This window comes from Colletotrichum lupini, chromosome 5 (assembly GCF_023278565.1).
Source record: "Colletotrichum lupini chromosome 5, complete sequence".
Classification (NCBI taxonomy): Eukaryota; Fungi; Ascomycota; class Sordariomycetes; order Glomerellales; family Glomerellaceae; genus Colletotrichum; species Colletotrichum lupini.
In genome coordinates, this window is record NC_064678.1 from 3,140,644 (window position 1) to 3,162,596 (window position 21,953).

Consider the following 21,953-nt stretch of genomic DNA (forward strand, 5'->3'; position numbering starts at 1 on the left):
AACACTTGGAGAGTACGAGCATGCTGAAAGGCATTCAAGCACCACTCAGACTTATCTCACCAATGGAAGAAAGCCTGCCTCAATTACCAGTCAGGACATCAGTGAGCAACGTCGCTGCCTCCAGTCTGTTATACGGACTGACATAAAGTCGAACAAAGGACCCGTGACTAAGCTCCCACCATATAGGAACAACGACGTTGACCGAAAGTCCGCTTCAGTTATCTGTCGGCATTGGTCACCGGCCCGAAGTATGGTGCGGAGCCCCGGACTTCTCGGACCCGGGTACATACGACATCTCCTCGATATTCGTCATCTTCCGGACTAAGCCATGTTACACCATGTCATTGGCTATTGATGCCAGATGGCGCGTTCATAATCAAATAATCTTCAGCTATCGCAATCCTAGTCTCCGTAAACATGCCGCGCAAGACCTACCATTCCGCCGGGTCCGCCCTATTGGCTTCATTGACGTTCAGGTCGACTTACTCCACTCGTATCCCATTTGACCCGAAGTGTGCTTAGTGAGATTCAGACTTTCCATCTTTCATCTACACCACTATCTGCCGAGGTCCCAGATACACCGATGCGATAAAAGGTACCCGCGTGGCTGTGAATTAGTCTAGAACTCAATCCCGTTATCTCACTGATTTCGATATGTTCCTGGCTTGGCGAGAGGAGCTCATCTATCCGTACCGATGGCCAACTTTGGTGGCGAGTAGAAAGCAATCGAAAATAGACTCGCGCCATGTTTGGACGAAATAAGATATCTGGTATATCTGACATTGTTTCCAAGGCCACCAATAGTCCGAGGATCTAGGTACCATCAGGTACAGCACCAGGTAGACCGCAGCGATTCCCCACCTCGTGTTCACAATTAGACGTATACCACACTATCGCACCACCTAATATCACCGAGGAGAATAGCCCCGAAAGCCGCGGCTTTTCCTTCACGCTTCATCTCTCTGGAACACCTACCACAGAGGGGCTTTCGCCAAGAGATCCAACATGAGCCCATGCGTCGAGCCCGCTTACCTCATCCCGAAAGCGAGAACAGAAACAACCGACGTTCGGTTCATCCGGAGACACCGACCTTGGATCTTTATTCTTCCCCGGTCTCATCCAAGACCGTAGGCGAAGAGAAGGAGTGGAGAGAGAGGAAGAGGTGGAGGCCGCGTCTTCAATGCTATACCATCACCCGGGTTTCCCGCTTCGCGCGGACTCCCTCTCGCTGGTCCCCCCCCATCGGGCCGGTATGTGACAAGGTATGGCCGTTCTGCAACCATTCCTCCAAGGATGCTTCGATATACTTTCTTAGACCTCACCTTGCCCTGGACCTGAGTCGAGTGCCTGGTTTTCTCTGGGCCCTTCCTCCTCTCCTCCCACTCCCCACTTCGACTCCACCTCCACCTCCCGCCCCAGAGCCGCGCGCGCGGCCGCTGCGGCCCCCAACTTAATACCAAAGGCTGGCTACCTACTCCCACCGGCAAAAAGCTGCCATCTAGAGCTCGTATACCAGTTCCAGTCACCGGTACGAATAAACCACCAGTGACTGCAGTCCGTATTTCGGGGCGTTTCTATGGAACACAACGGCGAGCCGTCTTTCGTCGTTCTTTCTCCACGGGCAATACCTAGTTTCTGCCATGTGACAGAGGGGGCCTCGCCGGGGTCGGCCCTACCCACAACACGGATAGGTGGCGTTCTAGACCTGGAGAAAGGGCGGAAGTGCGAGGTGATCGGAGGAGTTACGCGGAGAAGATGGAGGGGTCGGGAGAGTCATGGCATGCACTGTGAATCCGGGGCAAACTCGAGTTCCCTCTTCCTTTTTGCTCGAAATGCGAGGCTCACGAACCAGGCCATTTTGTCATTTTCCGCCTTTGCGACGAACGCCTCGTCGAACTAATTAGTCAACTCCATGGGGAGCCTCACTCATGCTACGCTATGAATCTCATGCTGATGAATATCGACGTTTCTCGGCTATATAGCTGTTCTTAATGAGGCGGTTCAAAGCACATCGAGTGGGTGGTTCATGAGTTTTGTGTGGAATAAAGTGTTCTCTTTTTGCCACTCAGTCGCTGACTGACACATTCGCTATCTGCCCATATAACACCAAAACCTAGATCCCTGGCCCCAAGCTCATCCAATTTACCCCAGACGCCGTCGCAATATCTCGCCATCCTCAAGAGTTTGAGTATGTGAATGTGTGAGTCCTTGTTTAGAACAATGCTCTGAAAATGTTGAAAAAGAGCGATGATTTTGCGCTCTATATACAAAAAAGATGTTTTTGTTCGTTCGACACTTTCGTCCACGAAACCTTTGCCAGCGCTCTTTTTGCGTAGTGTGTTGTTTCTCTCCCGCGGAATGACGATCCTGTTTCTCATCTTGCAAAGAAGAATCAAACGCTTTGTGTGGGTTGTGAACCATAAAATCCCCCGGCTGGTATAACCTCCCAATCCGTACTGTGTCGTCGTAGTCTCTCTCGATATGTACACTCTATGTAGCCAGGTTGTTTGTAAATGCAAAAGAAAAGGGGTGAGTGTAACAACATGAAGAAACAAACTTTTGCAAGCCAGGGCCAAAGAGAACCTTACGGCATTGCAATACGCTTTCCGCTTGTCATCTCGATGACGGCAAAACTTTCATCGACAGTTCAATGCCTGATAACAATATCAAAAATTCCAAGGCGCGCTTTAATTTCGCTCAATCGGGTTCTCCCACTTGATCGGGTGCAGCAGCATGCTGCGCATGCACAAGCGACCAGAGCTGTCCTTGTGAGACTCTTCATCTTGGCCCCCGCGTAATGTGCCCTCGCCGGCACGGCCGCCGTTACCGCCACGGCCGTCCATCTGGGGGTAACCGAGCCATCGGCGCCAGAGGAGCCCGGCAAACTCTGAGTTGTAGTACCAGCTAGTACCCTTGTGGTTGTGCTCGTTCTTGAGGTCAAAGGGGCTGCCGTGACCTCCTGTAGTGCCATCGCGGCCGCCGTTGAAGGCCTTCTCGATGGTGTTAAAGGGGTACCATGCTCTATCCAGAAATACTGGGTGAGGTGCGTAAGCCGCCTTGAAGCCGTGGTGGAGAGCCATGCTGGCGGGGAACATTTCCGAGAACATGCTGTGGTGCAGACGCCACATCTCCTCATGCATGGCGGCCAAGAGCCGGCGAGATAGTCGTGAAGCTGTGACAATGGAGCATCGGCGTGGTGGCGGAGCAAAGACCATTTCGTAGCCAGTGACATCCTTGGCGAAAACCCAGCCGGATTCGTCGGCGTCGAAGAGGGGATTCAATGTGATGAGGTCGGCTTCCTCACCAACACCACACTCGTCGGGGTTGCCACCGCGGGCGCAGGAAGCGGGCAGAATGGAATGGCCAGCCTCCTCACTCTTCAGTGACATGCGACCGGGGAAAATTTGGGGGCCCAGGATGGCGCGGCGGCCAGATGCGTTGAGCTCTCTCTCGACGACACTGGCGAATTCGTTCCATGAACCGTGCTCGGCGGGGATGTAGTACTTGGATGATCGCTCCCATAGAAGGGTGCGAGTCTGTTGCTTAGCCCAGGACCCCAGGCGGTCGAGCAATTCGTAGTATGAGCCGATGTAGCGCATATCCATCTCCCAGTTCCAGAAGTGGGCGTATTCCGGGTGCTGAAGGGCGAAGACCTGGAGGGGCATCTGGGCGCTGCGGTAAACTCCGTGAATGTCTCCATTCGAGGGATTCTCAATGGCGTCGGCGAAGTGACCCGGGTAATAAAGCTTCATCTCGGCCTCCGACCATAGAGTACAGAGCGAGTGGAATTCGGTGGGAACGTTGGCATCGAGGATACTCTGCACTACTGAGGGGTCCGACCAGATGGCAGCCTCGTTATCCTTCACATGGAGAAGAAAATGAACGCTGTACTCGCCACCAGACTTGAGGGAGAGCTCGGAGATCATTGCGCGGAAGTTGACAATGGCGAGCTGTGTCCACTCGAATCCTACGTAGGTGCGGACGACAACGGCAATTCGATCAATCTGCTTGACTCCGGTCTCGTTTGTTTCGGGCTCACTGTAAATCGAGTCGTACGTGCTCTGCTTGGTGCCATTGTTGAAGCGGGCGCTGTTGCGTTCGATACATCGATCTTGCGCGACACCCCAGTCAACACGGCTGTAATCGATCTTGCCAGTCTTGGTCCAAACAATGTCAGCTCCCTCTTGTTCCGTATCTTGACCTTGCGAAGTGCCTCCCTCGCGAATGTCGTAACCAAGTCCGTAGGGGCCGTAGCGGCCGAATCGATCGAAACAAACGTCATTGCGTAGGCCGAGCACGGTGTGGGAGCCGATGGCCGGATCGGGCTGGTTTTGGGGGACACCATCAAATGCCCAAATGTCGGGGACTGCGATCTTGTCTTCCTCATCCACAAAACATTCCTTGACAGGGTGGTAATCTTTCTGATACTCAGTAGACGCGTAGTTTGGGTGAGCTGCGTAAGGGGTGGGAGTAGGAGGGGTATCATGGTAAATCGGCACGGTGGTGACGGGTGCCGGAAAAGAGTTGTTGGGATATTCAGGTGTGTGATTGGCAATGGGAACGATGGACTTCAGACCATTGAAGTAGCCATTGAGACTTTATAGCATTAGCGGGTTGCTCACAACTCTTAGAAATCGACATGGCACTCACTGCTTGAACTTGAGCCATGGCGGCATGTCACTGTCGATAATGAGATCTTCCTCTGGTGGCGCCGGCCTTCCCTGCTTCTTGGGGTCACCGCCCATTCCACCTATTCTGTAATCATCTCCTAGAATCTTTCCATCTCGGGTGTATAGTGGCGTATTCAGGTATGCGAGCGCGATCAGCATAGAAATTGTCACCGTCCATATCACAACCCTGCGATACAGGCAATGGCCTAGTATCGCACGCACCCGGAGTTTCGGTTGTGGGATCGTAGTGGCTGGCGCGGGGAGAAAGAACTCCCCCTTCTCCTGTCCTGGGGTTGACTGAAATAATGAGTTTGAGCGGGATGAACGGGTGCTGGACCGGCTGCTGCTGATGGATCGTGTCGTGCTGGTGAGTAGAGAGTGTGCTCGCTCCATGATTGCCGGAGTGAGTAGTTGGGTAATTGGGTATCACAAAAACATCTGGTGATGGAAACTTGGCCTAGCAGAAAAAACAAGATCGAATGCAAGAAGGAGTGCGAGGGGAGGGGAGTAGCGAAGGTTAATACTATAAAGAAGGGAACAAAATTGTGCGAGTGACGTTTTTGCTTCCATGTCCAGACACCGGCTCAGACCTTACTTTTCAAACAAGCCAACTCCCTGCACAGAGTGTTGGACGTATAGAAGACACAAAAACTCACATATCATGCAACAGAGCGAGCAGATGGGACCGACAAGTCGGCAGCGGGGGGGTGGTTGACCGGGCTGATCTGCGGAGAGAGAGGCAAGCAGTCGGCCTGAGTTGGGATGTCCAGGGTTCGGGGACTGCCGAGCCTCCTTGCCTCTTTGGCTCTGACTTGACTGTCCACCATTCCCACGCCAGACTGTCTCAGCTCCCAACGTCGCGGGGAGCGAGCAAGGGTTTGCCTTGAGCCGCCAAGCCGGGGACAAGGGGCCAATGAGCCTCAAGTTGTTGCGGAAGAAGTGCTTCTTCCATCCCTTCCCCAGCTTCCAAGCCCATCATCGTATCGTTTGGATTGAATGAGCTTGGCAGGTCCCGTATTCAGGAGTTGGACCCAACCTCATCGCCCATACCGGCCTTACTGAGACCATACGAGAGCTTGGTGGTATTCCAGACCCATCGCGTTCCGATATCCGAAAAATAAGGACCTTGGTGATGATCCTTCGGATACCCGCCACAGCCGGGACGCCAGCTGGACGGACGAATCTGCAGCACAGGCAAGACAGCCTTCGCGGAGCTGTATCAGAGCGTATGGGATCAGCGCCTCGATGGTAGAGGAAGGAGGAAGAGAGACTCGAGAGTGTGAGAAGGGGTTGCGCGTCCCTTGTGGGGCCCTGGCAAACCTGGCTTATGCGTAGATCCATCCGGTATAGGACCAAGAACTACCGTTGGTTAACTTGGTTCCTCTCCCACTCTGCTCGCGACACGGCACCCAAGAACAGGGAGGGTGGCTGTAGCTTGTTGCTAAAGAAAGCAACCGGGACGTGAATCGGGGCGTCGATTAAGGTGTGGACATGCAAGGAACGTGGTTGGAGCGCACGGGAGCTGCTGCATCTGAAACCGTCGACGTTGCGGCGTTGGGCGACGTTTCATGCCAAGCTCAACCCACGTTGCGAGTTTGGTGGTGCAATTTGTCAAGTTAAAGACGGAGGGCAAGCGAATTGGGGGGAAAACTCCAAGAAAAAAAGACCGGCACTGGGCTTCTTCTGGGGGTGCGGAAACCCGGCGCTGGGACGGCGTGGTTCGTCGCTCCAGCCCTGTTCGTTCCATTCCATCCGCTCTGTAGCACTACAATTTTGCCGTCCGCGGATGGAGTGGGCTGTTTTGGGGCGCCACAACCCTTCAAGTCGTCCAGTTCCTGTTGCGGCTCTTGTTTTGTTGGCGTTGTATTTCTGGCAGACCGAATCAGGAAGGCCATGGTCCGTAGTTGTATCGGTGTGGTCTCGTATGGTCCAAATCCTAAGAATCCCATCTTCGTTCTCTGGTACGTCGTCGTCGTAATGAACGCCACCGGAAAGCCATCTGACGGTGAGCCGAACGTAGTTTCGCCCACTCAAAGTGTATATACCGGCACAATTAGCTTCGGGCTCAGGCAAGGCGGACGCCTACGCCCTTTCAGTCGGGTCTCGCTTCAATTCGATCTTATTTCGTCCGGTCACCATTGTTGTAAGGTGGTGGGAATGCGTGACCTGTTGGCCCGCAATCCGATCCTGAACTATACGGTGAGAACACCAAGAGGCTCTCTACTTCATTCCCGTGGAAGTTTCATCCGTATGCGCTCCGGCTGTTCAGCTGTCTTGGCTTCCGCTGGACCCTGTGCTTCTATTTGCAAGAGTAGTATTGCCATCTCGAGGTCTATGCGTTCGTCGTTGGCGAGGATTGAAAGCACTGACAAAGAATCGCCCCTGCAGCAGCTGATGATCAATAACAATCTGAGCCATCATATTTGCCCCAAGTAATGGCATGAGAACCACGGCTTGAGCAGTCGACAACAGATTTAGAAGTACTCAAGGACAGTAGGTTGGCCATAGTGTGCCCAAGCCGTTAATCTGTCGCCCTGCCGCCCGTCAAATTGATTGATGTTCTTTAAACTTGGAGGCCGTGAAGGGTGACGGACGGGCTTCTAGCATCCAATTCGGGCTAGTCATCGAGACTAGGGGCCCGCCATCATCAACGGGATGCCATCATAGGTTTCGACCGAGCTCTGCCAGGTCAAGTGTTCGTCGTGAAGCAATTAAACTCACCTTCTTTCGCGTGGACCAGGAAGCCTGAATAGGCATACCAGTTTGGTTTGGATTAAACCACAATGATAATTTCCGAGCCTCATGGATAGTGTTCAATATGCGTCATGCTAGGCAAGTGACACCTGGGCCTATGGGAGCCGTATAATAGAGGCATCGCGTCACTGATTGATGGTAGAGTTTTTCCGAAACTGCCTCCCTTTGAGCTCCGAATAGAACGCCTTGCAAGGTCCAAGCTGGGATTAATGGAAAATAAAGGCTGGGTTATTAGTGACGTCAGTTCCGGCCCCGGGTGCCAGTGACAGCGGGGGTATATCTGCGATGGTGCGATGACATCGTCTGTCAGCTGAAATTGTTAGAAAGCCTCGGGAGGGCGGACGGGCGAGAGTTGTGAGGAAGTTCAGGTTGGAGGGGAAGAAGGCGGGAAGGTTGTCGAGTCGAAGAAGGGAAGAGGGCATAGGCCAGGTCCCGGCGCTGGTCTTCGTGAGTCTGTTGAAGGTCTGATTGTCTGTCCTCGCCGGCCATGACTCGTCCGAGTCGCAAAGTGAGTTGGGACTTTCCAGATAGGGCGAGATCGAAACAGAGGATTGCGTGTCTATCATGGAAACACTATCCTGACGCGCGATGGATTGACCAAGATCACGACGCTCGCCCTAGATCTGAACGGCGTGTGTTTCGGTGTTTGGACGGTTCGTCGATTTTCCACCACAAGGTTATGGGGGAAACGCGAGGAGCGAAGACGGAAGTGTCAAGCGCCAATAACCAGGGAGATCCAGACGGGAAACAACGTAGAAACTTCTTAGGCATCGGCCAGGCGCGTCCTCGTGAAGTAAATAGGCTCGACAGGTACGAAAGGCTTGTTCTAGCCAGGTCAATCGAAGGTTTGGTGGACCTTAGTTGGTAGCTGCAACCTGCAGGACTTATGTCCGTCAATGAAAGGCCCGGCATAGGTAAGTACCTTACATGGAGAGAGGAACTTGTGGGCCAGGAATCTGAACAAGTTCCCGTTGAGGCCAGCCAGCTGGGGCCAGCCGGGAGCAGCTCCAGCCTCATGATTCGACCTAAGTCACGTGCGACAGCCCGATCGCATGGAATTGAGGCTGAACATCGCCTCAGCCACACCCGTCTTGTAAGCGGAAATTGCTTAGCGTGCACCTGCCCTACCCGCACACAAGCGACATTTTCAGCAAAACGACTGAATTTCACTTCCCCCCGCCGGCCCCGACAATTTCATCGTCACGACACTCCGGCAAGCGAAATCGACAAACAGCCGCCAAGATGGGTAAGTCTTTATTGGAATGAATTGTTATGCTATTTGGGTGTTGTTGCCAGCAGCCGGATTTGATTTCAGAAAGAGAAGGATTGCCGACCTCGCCGACCGTTGCGTTGCCGCCGATTTGCGATCGACAAAGACGATTGGGAACGGGGGGGATGATGCACGAATATCGACACGAAAATCAAACGACAGCCGACACCACGATAGCGTTCGACGGAGAGGATGTAGGCTCGAAAGGGATCGACCCGGCTGCGGCAATGGCACATGAATTTCGCGAGATGGACGTGTGGTCCTGACGATGGATGTTGGAGGCTGACTCTGGGTGCAGTGAACATTCCCAAGACGCGTATGACCTACTGCAAGGGCAAGGAGTGCCGCAAGCACACCCAGCACAAGGTCACCCAGTACAAGGCCGGCAAGGTATGTCTAACGACACGCGCGCGACGACCGACTCCTAGCGACGCACTCACGACACACGATCCGGACGGTTCACTAAATGATTGTTTGATGTAGGCCTCGCTGTTCGCGCAGGGAAAGAGACGTTACGACCGAAAGCAGTCCGGTTACGGTGGTCAGACCAAGCCTGTCTTCCACAAGAAGGCTAAGACCACCAAGAAGGTTGTCCTGCGGTTGGAGTGCATCAAGTGCAAGACCAAGCTCCAGCTCGCCCTGAAGCGCTGCAAGCACTTCGAGTTGGGGTATGATATCATCCCCTATCTAATGGACGCGACCTCGAATCATATACTGACAACCCTCGTAGTGGTGACAAGAAGACCAAGGGTGCTGCCCTCGTTTTCTAAACGCATTGTGTTTTCGGTCGACCGACTTTTATGGCTCCTTTCACGGCACACGGATCATCATCAGGCTGGAACAATGGCGGCGAAGAGGGTTACCAGTTCTCATTTGAGGAACTCTACATAGGGAACAAATAAAAGCCCTTGCTTGCGAACGGATACCAAAAGCAATTCATCCAGCTTCCCTCCCCTCCTCATCCCTCACCTGCTTTCGCGCGCTTAGAGAGACCACACAACCGAAAAGAAAAAAAAGTGACAAGAGAAAATGCGGGATGCGTGGGAACTCGACAAACGGTTTGTCCTGAGGGTGGTGATCACACTCGAGGTGGGATGAACTTGTCCCTGTTGAGACATGCCCAGGCTCCCGAATCTGTGGTCGCTAGAAGATAGATGCCTTCTATGAGGCTCAACCGGTCAATCACATAACTGAGTCACGAAATAACGTTATCATGTTCAATTCCCATCCCATCTATTTGTCCAATGTGAATTAGATCCGCCGCGTCAGCTCTGCCATTCCGTCTATCCCTCATCTAGAGCTTGAGTTCGATTCTGCAACACGCCCAGGCGCCGAGGCGCCCAGCCAGGTTTCCGTCTCAGAAGCCCTCCCCTAGCTTGATCGTCCTCCCGCCTCCGTACCACAGCTGCCCATTACGAGCATCCAAACCCCTTTCCTGCCCAACAACCCACTCTCCAATCCATTCGGCACCCGGACGGTCCCAGACCTCCTTCTCAAGCCACGCGTTGATCTCGTCAATGGCCTCAACCCACTTCTGCCTCGCCTCGGGCGTATCGTGGTCCTTTTCCGTAAGGTACCGACCAAGCGTGATGTGCGCGCTCGGCACCTGGTACCTCGACTCAATCTGCACGCCCGTCGACTGCGCGAGGGTGAAGATGTCGCGGCGAAGGTGGTGGTATGAGTAATCGTCCCCCTGCACGATGGCCTGTTGCTGGGCGGTCGGCGCCGGGCGCGGGCTCAGGGGCGGCTCGCCAGAGGCCGGGAGAAAGGAGACGGCGAAGGCGGAGAGGTCGTAGGAGATCATGGGTCTTACGAGACGGGACCTGTGAGAGTAGGTGTAGTCCGTGATGTAGTGGATCGCCGAGCGCATGTTATCCGTGAGAGTGATGATCTCTTCGGGCGTCTTGGAGTGCGTCACCTCGAGAGTTGTAAGGTGCATTCGGTGTTGGGGCATGAGCCAGATACCTTTTGAAGGTTCCCGTGTTAGTCAAGGGGGTCTCTGATGACTCTTCATAGTTGCACTGTTTAGGGGTCTCACTCGGTGCGGCTTTCTTAAGCAAAGACTGCAGATAAGCCGAGAGTTGCACGATGTGATCTGGCGGCCGGGCCCAAAAGACCAAGCAGTTACGAGGGTCCTGGAAACCCGGTTCCATCTCCGGGTTTTCCAATCTCAGAAGAAAAGGGTCAATGATGAGCTCCTTGAAGTCGGGAGCAATGAACTTTTGCCTCTGCTGCTCATTTCTCTTCGTTCTGTGGGCTTGGTAGAGAGCCTGGATCTCCGCCTACGTAATTGTCACTCATCAGATTTGGATGCTTCTTTTGACAGGCTTGCATTGGATGTTGGACTTTACTGGGTTATCATTGCAAGCTTTAATGAAGGCTTCATATGGATTTTGACCGGGCAGGATCGTGATGCCAGACAAATCTTCCAATTTGTTCTTGGCATCGGTTGAGATGAGTTCAGAGCCCATGGCGAAAGTCTGAGAAGAAAATGTCTTTTTGGAGTGTAGTGTCACTTGAATATTTCCTCAGATCTCGAGCAGATACTAGACAAAGACACGAGAATATAGGTACTCTGAGGAACGAGGCTTCGACGAGAACCGGAGCGAGAACGGAAAGTGGACGTGAGCGGAATAGGTCAAGCGCCAAGGCTGGACTTCGTATTGAGTCCCGGTGAGTCAAATAAGGACTAAAGCTGTTGACGAACCTGGATAGCTTCAGAGTGAGGTCGCCGTCACCGCCAATCAATACGCCCTTCAGCTGCACCTCGGCCGCGAACCAATCACGGACAGGGAGACGGATGGGTGCCGTCGGTCACCGGCGGAGACTGCTTTTAATGACTAAGCTATACACGCTCTGCGCGGGGTCACATGACATGGAATCCTCCCGTGGTGCCATGGCCAATCGGGTATACTGTTGCCCCTGGGGCTCATCTTGTTTTGACTTCAGGCCTCTGAATTGCAGACGAGTTTACCATGAAGCATGTTATTACCTTCACACAATCAAGTCGTGATTGCACGTTTGCCTAAATCATAATAAATCATGCCGGGGCAAGTGCTCAATCACTGCTGCAGAACATTGCAGGCCGCAGCTCTAGTGTCCCGGACGCTTTTGCACACGCGCAGTAGTCTAGGAGAATGGTATCGGACCTTCGAAATTCGAAGACTTGGATGACCGAACTCCAAGTGTGTATGTATACACTTTTCTCTGTTCTACTTTTACCTTCCAATTTAGCGACTAGAATTTACGAAATATGGACTCCTGTTCGTTTCTTAGGCATGCCCGGATTACGGGCATGCGAGTCGACTTTGGTGCAGAACGAAGACATCACAACTCCCACGCCTCTTTCCCCCCATTTTCTCATCTGTCTCCTTCATTAGATGTATGTCTTGCTGCATGGCTGTTCCCACGAGACATCACTCGTTTCCTTGCTGGATATACGTGTTATCGTTTCCAGCTAGATAATTCCACAAAGCACTATCGCCGTGTCTAATGTTGTTTCTTGTCTTCCCAGCTATTGTGGAAGAAGTCAGTCTCCCTTCCGTGACTCTTTCCGCATGGCCATTAGTATGGCTACTATGATAAGCAGTCTCAAAGCTGGATATAGCATGAGCCGACATAGGTCAGTTTACTTACGTTTGCAAGTGGCATACAATATGGCTCTATACTCGTAGCTTTCTCTTACCATCGGCCTGCTGGTCGAAGTGATCCTTTTCGTTTACTCACGCATCGTTACCAACATCTGATGGAATGTACAAATCAAACATCAACGTCGAACCACCCATTTCTACCTTGTTCCTGTCATCTGGTGAGCTCCAAGTCTTGGATTGATGTAGTCCTCTCAAGGAGGAGGTCGGGCATATCATGCAAATATAAGACCTGCCGTTTCGGAAGAGCCTTTCCAAGATGATAATCTCTTGCCCCCTGATGAGACACTTCAGCGAGTGTCTCAGTCTCCCAATCACCCTATGCTAGCTCCTCTTGAGAGAATCCGTCCTCATTAGCTTCAATAGTGCTCAGATGATGATCAATACTTTGCTCTGAAGATGTTGAGTGGTCCCATCCTTAGATGCGCTGACTACCGGAACCAACAAATTCCTGCAGACATGTATTGAAAACAATATCATCAGTCTTAGTTCTGGTCACCGCACTTTCAACAACGAGAATATTCATTCTGTGTAGAGAGTAGCCTCTTAACTTCTTCTTCTTTTCTGCCCTTCAACGTTGTCAGGTTGTCAAGCAGAAAGTCTCTGCGAGTAGTTCTCGCCTTGAGAGTACATCACATATCTATGACAGGCCAAAGGTTGTAGAGAAAGACCTGGCTGAAAGGCACCGACTTATTTTCCTTTCAGGGGCACTCGCCTAGACTGCAAAGACTTAAGAGTGTCTTTGCTGAGCAAGGATATCTTGCTAAGGTTAAGCACAGTCTATCTGAACTTGACGTCGATTTTGAATCATTCTCAGTGCCCTGTCTCTCGCCACATCCATTCTGGTGATACTCAGCAAGATATACATAGATAATCAATTGCCCACACCTCTTGAGCAGAAGACTCTTCTTCTTTGAGACAGAGCTCATAGTCCTTTACTCAAAGTTACGCCCTGTCTCTAGAATGTAACGGACACATGACCAAGGGGCTCCTCTTGGAAGGCCATGGCTTCGTTAGGAAACCATCAAGTGATAGCTCTCGCCATAAAGAGCCATCAAGACGGGGAGCACCCGCCTTGTCACGCAAGTTCCTCTCATCACGAGAAGAGGCCAACTCTCAATGCCCTTTTGCGGGGCCTCTCACACAATGTTCCCATCTCCCTCCTCAGGGGCACCCGCCTTGTAAGACGTCCTCAGGGGATAGCTCTCGCCCCGAATAGCTTCAAACGTCGAGGGCACCCGCCTTCTTGAGTCTAACCTTCTTCTCCGCTCTGAAGGCGGGAGCACATGACTTTTCGTGGGACCTCCCACAAAGATTCTTCCATCCACCTTGAGCCTGGAAAACCCCCCAAAACTTTTCCACTTTCCACTTACCTCTCTTCTTCCCTCTTCTCAACACTCTCATCACTCTTACTGAGCTTCATCGCTTTGCCAGCTTCTGCCACACACCAAACCAGACCAAGTTCTTCTTCCTTTTGTTTCATCATCAACATCATCAGAAGCCCTCAGAGATCATCAACCTCTGCTGATTTTGGGGGTGTTTTGGCTGTATCTCGTCGTTGGTACATACCTCACTTCACCGCTCTACCCAGACTTCCCCTTTTTTCTTTGACCACCTCGAAAAAACCTCCTGTGGCAGACGTCTCCGTTGTCAGCTCATTGCTCTTTCGCAAGTATGGATTTCCCCTTTGGCCAAGATGAGCAGGGAAATCCTCTCCCGGATCCCGATCCCGCGAATATTCTTGGCCCCAATCCCGACGAAGGATGGCCTAAGGATGAACATCCACAACAAGGGAACCGCCAGGTTGTCGGTGGTTTTCTCGAAGATCTCCCTGACCTCGATGATCTTGACGCTCACCTTAGGGACCCTGGCTCATCTGCTTTGAGTATCGACTTCCACACGAGTTTCGAGGGGATTTTGCCTCCCCTCGCTTCTCCAAACGGTTCGGCCGACCAGGGCTTGGGCCCGACAGTCCTCCCAGAAACTGAACAGGCCAAGAATAACAGCAATGACCTCGCCTATGGGCCCGGCAATGGCCACGCCGCCATGGAGCAATTTTACACTGATGACGAGGGCCGGTTATGGTTTCTTAACAGCCAAGACTACGACAGTAATGGCCAACTCATCGCGACTTACAGGTACATCGACGATAATGGGGATCAGTGGACGCGCCAACAGATTGTACCCCTGGTACCATCTGAGCAGACCTTCGGCCAGGATAACGATCGCCATGACGACCCTATGGTTCAACAAAACCAGGACTTGATGCACAGTCAAGGCTTCAACCAAGGCTCTCCATCCTATGTTCCAGTCGGACCTCCAGTCGAGGATTACTATGGTGGCCAACATGGTGGCTCCACCTCGCAGGGACTATATGGTAGCCTTGCCCCCAAGGCTTCTCGCTTGACTGCTGAGTCTCCGTCGGGTTCTGCATATCGGTCGGTGTATTCGCCTCGCGTGGGTTCTCATACTCACGTGATTTCGGGTCGCGCTGCTTCTGCACCTGGACTCAATTTTACAACCCATTCACCTTCTGGATCTCAGTCCACTTCAGCGAATTCAGAACCCGGAGCAAATTCCACACCTCAGCCCACCATGGATCAAGCAGTGCCTGTTCTGGTCATGGATGAGCGATCTGTGAACCGCCCGCGCGACGCCTTTCCAATCATCTTCGACAAGGCATTGAAGCTCGGTCTGAAAAAGCTCCTTGATGCCGGCGGCGTGTCGTTCAGGATTGCGACCATGTGCTCCGGCACGGATGGTCCCATCCTGGCTCTACGCGAGTTCGTTGAAGCGGCCACCGCCTGCGGCTATCCGGGACTCCTTCAGTACAATCATGTCTTCAGCGTTGAGATCGAACCGTTCAAGCAAGCCTTCATTCGTCGCAATGCAGCTCCTTCAGGCCCGATCTTTCGCAATGTCGTCGACGTTGGCATGCCCGGAGCTACTCAGGCGTAAGTTCTTCAGCCCTCACCAGCGTTCGCTCATGTACTGACAGTAATGTAGTATGACGGCTTCCGGAGCCATGGCCGATATCCCTCTGGGAATCGACATTCTCATTGCTGGAAGCTCTTGCGTCGACTTTTCGAGCCTGAACTACGCCAAGAACGACAAGAAGAAGAAGTCTGGTCTCAACAAGCTTTTCGAGCGATTCAAGGGCGTGGGCATCTCAGCCATTCAACAGGACGACCCGATGGCCAGTCAAGTTGTCGATGGCCTTCAACAAATCTTCGAGAGCATCAAAGATGAGAAGGGAGAGTCAACCAAAACTTTCCTGTCCATTCTCATGTACACCCACGCACATCGGCCCAAAATCGTCATCTTGGAGAACGTTACAAGAGCTCCGTGGGACCAATTCAGGGACTTCTGGCTGCCAAGCATCGGATACGTGGCGGCGTATGCCCAGGTCGACTCCAAGAACTTCTTGGTCCCTCAAACGAGGCAGAGGAAATATCTGCTCGGGGTGGATGCTCGCTACTATGGAAACAAGGCCGAGGAGATCGTCAACACATGGGTCAAACTCATGGACATTACGCAGTGGTTCAAGAATCCGCCTGACCTCCAGAAGTTCTTGCTTCCCCCGTCTGATCCGCGTGTGCTTCAGACTCGATTCCAGTTGGAACGAACGCTGCTCTCGAAGCCGAAGAGGGACGTCGAGGCTGTTCATTGTGCTGCCGATCATAGGTTGGCACGTCGAAAGGAAGAGCTCGGCACGTCGAACCCGTATACTCGGATGGATGACAGAGGCAACGTTCAGCCCCGCGAGGACACCTGGCAGGGCGTCATCTCAGTCTATACTTGGCGAATGCAGGATCTCCTTGACATCGAGTACCTGAGAGCACAGAAGAAGGGGTACGACTTCACCCACAAAATGTTCATTCTTGACGTCGGACAGAACGTGGATCGACAGAGCGGAAGGCTGGGGGTAATTCCGTGTGTTCTTCCCTCAGCTGATCTCTTCATCTCGTACGACGGCCGTCCTCTCCTCGGACTCGAGTGTCTCGCTGTGCAGGGCATTCCCGTTGACCGCATCTCGCTTTCGGTCGAGGCGGAAAACCAGCTCAAGGACCTTGCCGGAAACGCCATGACGACCACCGTGGCCGGTGCAGCTATCCTCTGTGCCCTCATTGCCGAGTTCAGGTTCAAGACGAAGGCAAGCAACAGGCACTTGCAGGGCCTCGCTCAAGCCACCCCGCTGCTGCCTAGCAGCGTCGTTCATCAGACCTCGACTGACGAGGCCGGACCTTCCAGTTTGTTGGATTCTTTCCTTACACTGGACCCCTCCTCTCTTGGACGCAAAACCCACACATCTTCCAGCAGAAAAGGAAAAGAAATCGATCGATCATTTTCTGCCTCGCAAACTACTCCCAACAAGATGGCTTGGCAGGAGATCGTCTCCTCCGGCTGGGACGGCAATAGATCAGTCGAGTTTTTCTGCACTCTCTGCCTCAATGGATGCCGTAAATGTCGCTGCGACGCCTTCCGCAAGCATCAACATACCGGTGTTTATCTGCGATGCAAGGACTGCAATGAGACGCGCTGCCAAAGCTGTGCTGGAAATCCGGACCACAACTTTGATAGGGCTAACCCCATCGACGACGAGGTGTCAATCGGCAGAAGTTTGGCTCAAGAGCTTGCGATTGCTGCTTTGCCAGCTCATCTCTACATCGATTGGGCAGGTACCGATACCGCTTACAGTGTCGATATTCTCCACGAACTCGACAAGCAGATCTTCAGCGATCACCTCGAGGCTTTACATCGCGCAATCCAGACGTGCGCAGGCGGAGTTCATTACTACCAGACGGACCTCAAGTTCAGAGACGACCTGACTGTGATTTACGAATCCGAAAAGTCAATCATCGTCGTTGTCATCACCGGAAAGGACGTTACGTGGAGCATGCATCTGAGACCCGTCTATATCGAATTCGGGCGCCCATCGATTCGGAACGATACCTCAGCCAGCGAAGTGGCAATTCAATTGACTGCTCTAGGTTACGACCTTCGCCAACCTCTCTTGAAAGCAGTACTCACCGGCCATGACGCGGATTTCACTCCTATGGCAGACAGCTAGAAGCTGTTTGTCCAATGCAAAATCAACGTGGATCTGGTTCAAGAACGCGCCAACGATGGGAGGATGAACGGTTTCACCCAGAAGCTTATTGAAGTCAACGGCCTTGCACCCTATTTAGTGAACGAAATCACGAATGTCATCAACGGGGACTACCACTTTACAGATAAGTGCGCAACCCCATTGGGGCTCCTCTTCACCAAGCACGATCCTCTCAGCCCCGTCTACATGATGCTCCAGACGAATTGCAACGGAGCTGCCGGAACCGACCGATGGGTCTTGACGAAGAACCCTAGAAAGCTTGAGCCGGATCAAGTGCGAGATATCATCTGCGTTTTCCCCAAAGGGTTCAAGCACCAAGAAGAACAGCCTCCGGGCTCTATAGTGTCGGCCGTGTTGCCTGGCGTATACACGTCTCTGCCGTCCGCCCTGGGTATCACCGTCCACGAGCGTGATCCAGCCCTACATGTTGGCCTCAAAGATTTGCAGGAGCAGGCTATCATGAACATCGACTGTCAATCTTCGATCCCGTCCATCATGATCAAAATGGACAAGACCGACATGCACTTTCCAGTCAAGTCGCTCCTCACTCAGTTGACCCCCCCTTCTGGTACAAACAGCATGGCAGCTTCGTCCGATATCTGGTTCACGATTGCCCAGCACGACATCAAGGATGCATTGGCACTGGCGTCTTCTGCCATCAACAAGTTGCCGGCCTCAGTATGTGCTGGACTTCTTACAGTTAGCGACATCGTGCTGGATTCTGGTGATGCGTGCTACAAATGCTCGCCGACCGCTCCAAAGGCTCTTCATCACTGGGATGCGGATGGCAGCGTTGTACGAATCGAGAACGAGGCAGCGGCGACTCAAGCGGAGCAGGCTATGTTGCGACGACCAGCTCCTCTCGAGATCCAGGCCCGACTGGAGCTGAGTGAAGCTGACGAATACAATGTGCTGAGCATGAGAATTCTGCTAAACCCAGCGTCGCTGGCGCACCGGGCGCATGGTTACTTCCCGGTCGACAAGGACATCATGTCGCCCATGGTTCGCTCAACTCGCGGAAGTGGCAATTTCCGTGTGGAAACGAGCTATCACGAGCCCAGCCTGAAGGGATTGCCCCCCTTCAAGGACAGCATGGTCGCCGTTCAGGCAGATTCCTATCCTCCTCAGGGCGTCTTCCGGACGCCCCGGTTTCTGCAGAATGGAATGATGCTTCGACAAGATCAAGTCGAGGCTTGTCAGTGGATGCTGCACCGCGAACAAGACGAACCGTTCACTGAAAGGGAATTCGAGGAGCGTGATCTTCCATCTGTGAACGTGCGCTTAAGTGCTGTTGCCGAGCTTGAGAATTATGCCCGAGGAGGTGTCCTTGCACACGACATCGGCTACGGCAAGACTATAGTTACACTTGGTCTTGTTGATCATACAACGACTCGATCGCATGCAGAGTTTTCTATTCTAGAGCGTTCCAAGTGGTTGGGAACCACGGCGTTCATTCACATCAAGGCCACTTTGGTCATCGTGCCACCCCATATTGTGTCGCAATGGGCCAAAGAAGCTAAGAGATTTGTTCGTCAGCTCAGAGTCCTGGTGCTCACCAAAACGACTGATATCTCACGGGAGAGCATGGAAGCAGCAGACATCATCATTGTCAGCAGCACTCTGATGTCTTCCGAGAAAAACATTGACAAGCTCGCTGCAATCGCCCAAATGCCATCGATCCGTCAGAAGAGATCGAACCGAGACTCCCAGGACTGGCATTACGAAGTGGTTGAAACCATCAAGCATGCCGCCTATGACCACAGCAACCCTGACAACCCGAACAATGCTCATGTCGTGGCGAGAATCCAAGGCCGCCGCACCATCAGCAATGATTGGGTCCGGAAAGCCGCAGCCGACATAGTGGGAGCTAGCGATCGGAAGACGCAGCAAACCGCCAAGGCGACACCCAAAAAGAAGAAGGGCAAGGCAGCAAAGCCCAAGACGGCCGTCACCATTGATGTGAAGGAGGCCTTCCAGAATGGCGAGGTACTTGAAATGTACACTTACCGCCGCGTGGTCTTTGATGAGTTCTCGTATGAGAACACATCCGTTGCAACCTTCTTCCAGAACGCTGTCGCGTCCTCGAAATGGATCCTCTCAGGTACACCACCTACCATCAACCTCGGTCAGATCTGCGAGACTGGAGCGTTGCTCAATGTTCATGTTGCGCGACCGACGCCATCAATGCCGGGATTCTTCCCCAATGCCACGACTGGGCCCAAGGTATCCGAACTGACTGACGCCGAAACATTCCGCAGCTACACAGAGCCCTTGTCCGCCCAGCTCGCGGCCGATCGCCATGATCAGGGACAGCAATTCCTTCTTCACTACTTGCGGAAGAACAAGATGGAGATTCCAGGAGTGGAAATAACCGAGGCCGCCTGCTTCACTCCCATGAACACTCAAGAAGCCTTGGTATACAATCTTGTACAACAGGTTCTTCATGATGCAAAGTGGGACGTCGATGGCATGCCCTGTGGTCTTGATACTTTCCTTCGCACCATCTTGAACGAAGAAATGACCCAGAGGGCCGGTTCAAAGGCCAAGGCTGCCGGAAAATCTATCTGGTCAGATGCAGTCAACGCGTTAGTTCTCTTGTCTTCGTTGTCCGTTTCTTCCGGCCGAAAGGGATTCGAGGGCATGGGTTGGACAGAACCTAACGCGAAGCTGACTCTGGAGCGTCTCGGCAACCAAGCGTCTGCTGCAGCTGGTGATCACCTTTCCCGTTGCACCCGGATTCTGGTATCTCTCTTCGACAAAATGATGTACCTGGCGAATATGGTCAGCAACGATGCTGATACAGGCAGTGGAAAAGCTAAAAAAGATGCCTACTTTGGTCATATGGAGGAGATTTTCGATTTCATGAGGAACACCAACGGCGACTCTGATGATAGTGCGTTCATCAACTATCTCCATGATGCGATCGTCTACCGAAACTCGATCCGCCCAGATTACATTCCTACTCGAGAGAACTATTGGGACTGCAACTTATGGTCCGAGTGGATGGGTGGCCCTGGAACATACAATTCTGCCCATTGGTGGCTTCTCGACTCGGATCACGACTTGTCCGATGGTGAGTTGGACAGCTTGCAGAACCGGTGGGTCGGCTCTGGTGGTGACCAGAGCGATGACCGAGAGGCTCTCATCGACCTCATTCGCCAAGAGCAGGACAGCCAGGATAAACGCGAGGAAATGGCTTTGGCTATTGGACTGAAGGACACCGGCGACATGACGGCTCAGCTTCAAAAGCATTTCGATGGAAAAGCCACCAAAGACGACTATGAATTCGGCATTCAGATTCCAGCTCACCGACCACAGAAGGGCAAGACGATTAAACCCCGTGGACAGGCCATTGACGAGACTTTGAACAGTTTCATCTTGGTTGTGCAAAGCGTCCAGGCTGGCATCAAGCTCACGACGGAGGCATGGCGGCGCTGCATGTTTCTGATGAAGTTGAACCATGTTCTTCATGGAAGCCATAGCCCGCTGTCCACCACCTGCAACGTCTGTGATCGCGTTACTGCCGATTCTGACATGTTTCATTCTATTGCATGCGGTCACTCGCTTTGCAAGTACTGCTTTGATGCTTTCACTGAGGCTGGTGGTCAAATGTGCCCCATGCAAAGCTGCAAGGCATTCAGTCGTGGATCATTTGTCCCTAGCGAGATATTTGCCACGCCCGCCAACCTGCAGCACGATCTTTCGGCCGTTCCCAGTGCCAAGGTATCCGACATGGAGAACGTCATGTTCAACAATGTCCTTGATGACGAGAAGGTCCTGATCTTTGCTGCGTACGCGGGCATCAAGAAAGAGGTCTACGACCACCTCATTCGCAGCGACAACGGCTTTAGCGTTTACATGACCGACGGAGGCGATGAGGACTCGAATCAGATTGAGGCATTCAAAGCGCACCATGGAAAGGCCGTTCTGATCCAGAGTCTCATGTCTTCGGAGTCCGCTGGCACAAATTTGACCGAGGCGAACCATCTCATGTTTGCTGGAGTTCTGTATACAGACTCGGAAAGCTACGACATGTACATGAGACAGGCCAAGGGACGTCTCATTCGATATGGACAGAAGCGTCCCGTGTTCGTCTATCACTTCATCACCCCGGCTACGCTTGAATTTGATATCTTCAACAAGCGTCATGGTAACCGCATCCGCCACTTCGGTGAGGAAGGACGCATTGCTATCCCGGTCACTGAGGACGGAGAGAAGGACCCGAGATTCCCTCTGTATTTCCGTCCATACTTGGAGACCGCATCGATGGAGAAGCTTCTGCGCTCCGTGGAATTCGAGGAGTACGAGAAGTGAATGGCAACCCAGGATGGCGGCGCATCGACTGCAAGAGTCTGATGAAAATGTCTCATTCACGTTGCCAAAGTTTCGGCAAGGGCGATGACTTCCGAGTTCGCTCAGTTCGGGAGGTTTGGGAGAGGGACTTGGAATGAGAGGTTTGGAATGGGGGGTTTGGTACGGGAGGTCTGGAGAGGGAAGTTTGG

At 52.8% G+C, this 21,953-nt stretch overlaps 8 protein-coding genes across 8 annotated transcripts; 5 read left to right on the forward strand and 3 right to left on the reverse strand.

Moving 5' to 3' along the window:
- Positions 1 to 62: 62 nt before the first annotated feature.
- On the forward strand, positions 63 to 2,196 carry CLUP02_10345 (uncharacterized protein; the record flags this gene model as incomplete). Its single annotated transcript, XM_049289321.1, has 8 exons — positions 63 to 123; positions 187 to 476; positions 533 to 568; positions 619 to 708; positions 879 to 1,250; positions 1,340 to 1,528; positions 1,556 to 1,890; positions 2,118 to 2,196. 8 exons carry the CDS (start codon positions 63 to 65, stop codon positions 2,194 to 2,196), a joined length of 1,452 nt encoding a protein of 483 aa, XP_049146466.1.
- A 491-nt stretch (positions 2,197 to 2,687) lies between these two features.
- On the reverse strand, positions 2,688 to 5,063 carry CLUP02_10346 (uncharacterized protein; the record flags this gene model as incomplete). Its single annotated transcript, XM_049289322.1, has 2 exons — positions 2,688 to 4,596; positions 4,651 to 5,063. The coding sequence occupies 2 exons, from the start codon at positions 5,061 to 5,063 to the stop codon at positions 2,688 to 2,690; spliced, it is 2,322 nt and encodes a 773-aa protein (XP_049146467.1).
- A 259-nt stretch (positions 5,064 to 5,322) lies between these two features.
- On the reverse strand, positions 5,323 to 5,481 carry CLUP02_10347 (uncharacterized protein; the record flags this gene model as incomplete). Its single annotated transcript, XM_049289323.1, has 1 exon — positions 5,323 to 5,481. A coding segment is annotated over one exon (159 nt), but the record flags the coding sequence as incomplete, so codon positions are not given.
- Positions 5,482 to 6,563: 1,082 nt separating this feature from the next.
- Positions 6,564 to 7,106, forward strand: CLUP02_10348 (uncharacterized protein; the record flags this gene model as incomplete). Its single annotated transcript, XM_049289324.1, has 1 exon — positions 6,564 to 7,106. The coding sequence occupies one exon, from the start codon at positions 6,564 to 6,566 to the stop codon at positions 7,104 to 7,106; it is 543 nt and encodes a 180-aa protein (XP_049146469.1).
- Positions 7,107 to 8,476: 1,370 nt separating this feature from the next.
- CLUP02_10349 (60S ribosomal protein L44) lies at positions 8,477 to 9,681 on the forward strand (the record flags this gene model as incomplete). The annotated part of the gene is made up of 8 exons (XM_049289325.1): positions 8,477 to 8,517; positions 8,564 to 8,670; positions 8,724 to 8,888; positions 8,993 to 9,084; positions 9,178 to 9,362; positions 9,425 to 9,444; positions 9,529 to 9,559; positions 9,627 to 9,681. 8 exons carry the CDS (start codon positions 8,477 to 8,479, stop codon positions 9,679 to 9,681), a joined length of 696 nt encoding a protein of 231 aa, XP_049146470.1.
- Positions 9,682 to 9,723: 42 nt separating this feature from the next.
- CLUP02_10350 (uncharacterized protein) lies at positions 9,724 to 9,992 on the forward strand (the record flags this gene model as incomplete). Its single annotated transcript, XM_049289326.1, has 3 exons — positions 9,724 to 9,783; positions 9,842 to 9,888; positions 9,950 to 9,992. The coding sequence occupies 3 exons, from the start codon at positions 9,724 to 9,726 to the stop codon at positions 9,990 to 9,992; spliced, it is 150 nt and encodes a 49-aa protein (XP_049146471.1).
- A 59-nt stretch (positions 9,993 to 10,051) lies between these two features.
- Positions 10,052 to 11,165, reverse strand: CLUP02_10351 (uncharacterized protein; the record flags this gene model as incomplete). The annotated part of the gene is made up of 3 exons (XM_049289327.1): positions 10,052 to 10,659; positions 10,733 to 10,976; positions 11,046 to 11,165. 3 exons carry the CDS (start codon positions 11,163 to 11,165, stop codon positions 10,052 to 10,054), a joined length of 972 nt encoding a protein of 323 aa, XP_049146472.1.
- Positions 11,166 to 14,015: 2,850 nt separating this feature from the next.
- On the forward strand, positions 14,016 to 21,765 carry CLUP02_10352 (SNF2 super family protein; the record flags this gene model as incomplete). The annotated part of the gene is made up of 3 exons (XM_049289328.1): positions 14,016 to 15,295; positions 15,348 to 17,364; positions 17,413 to 21,765. The coding sequence occupies 3 exons, from the start codon at positions 14,016 to 14,018 to the stop codon at positions 21,763 to 21,765; spliced, it is 7,650 nt and encodes a 2,549-aa protein (XP_049146473.1).
- Positions 21,766 to 21,953: the final 188 nt, after the last annotated feature.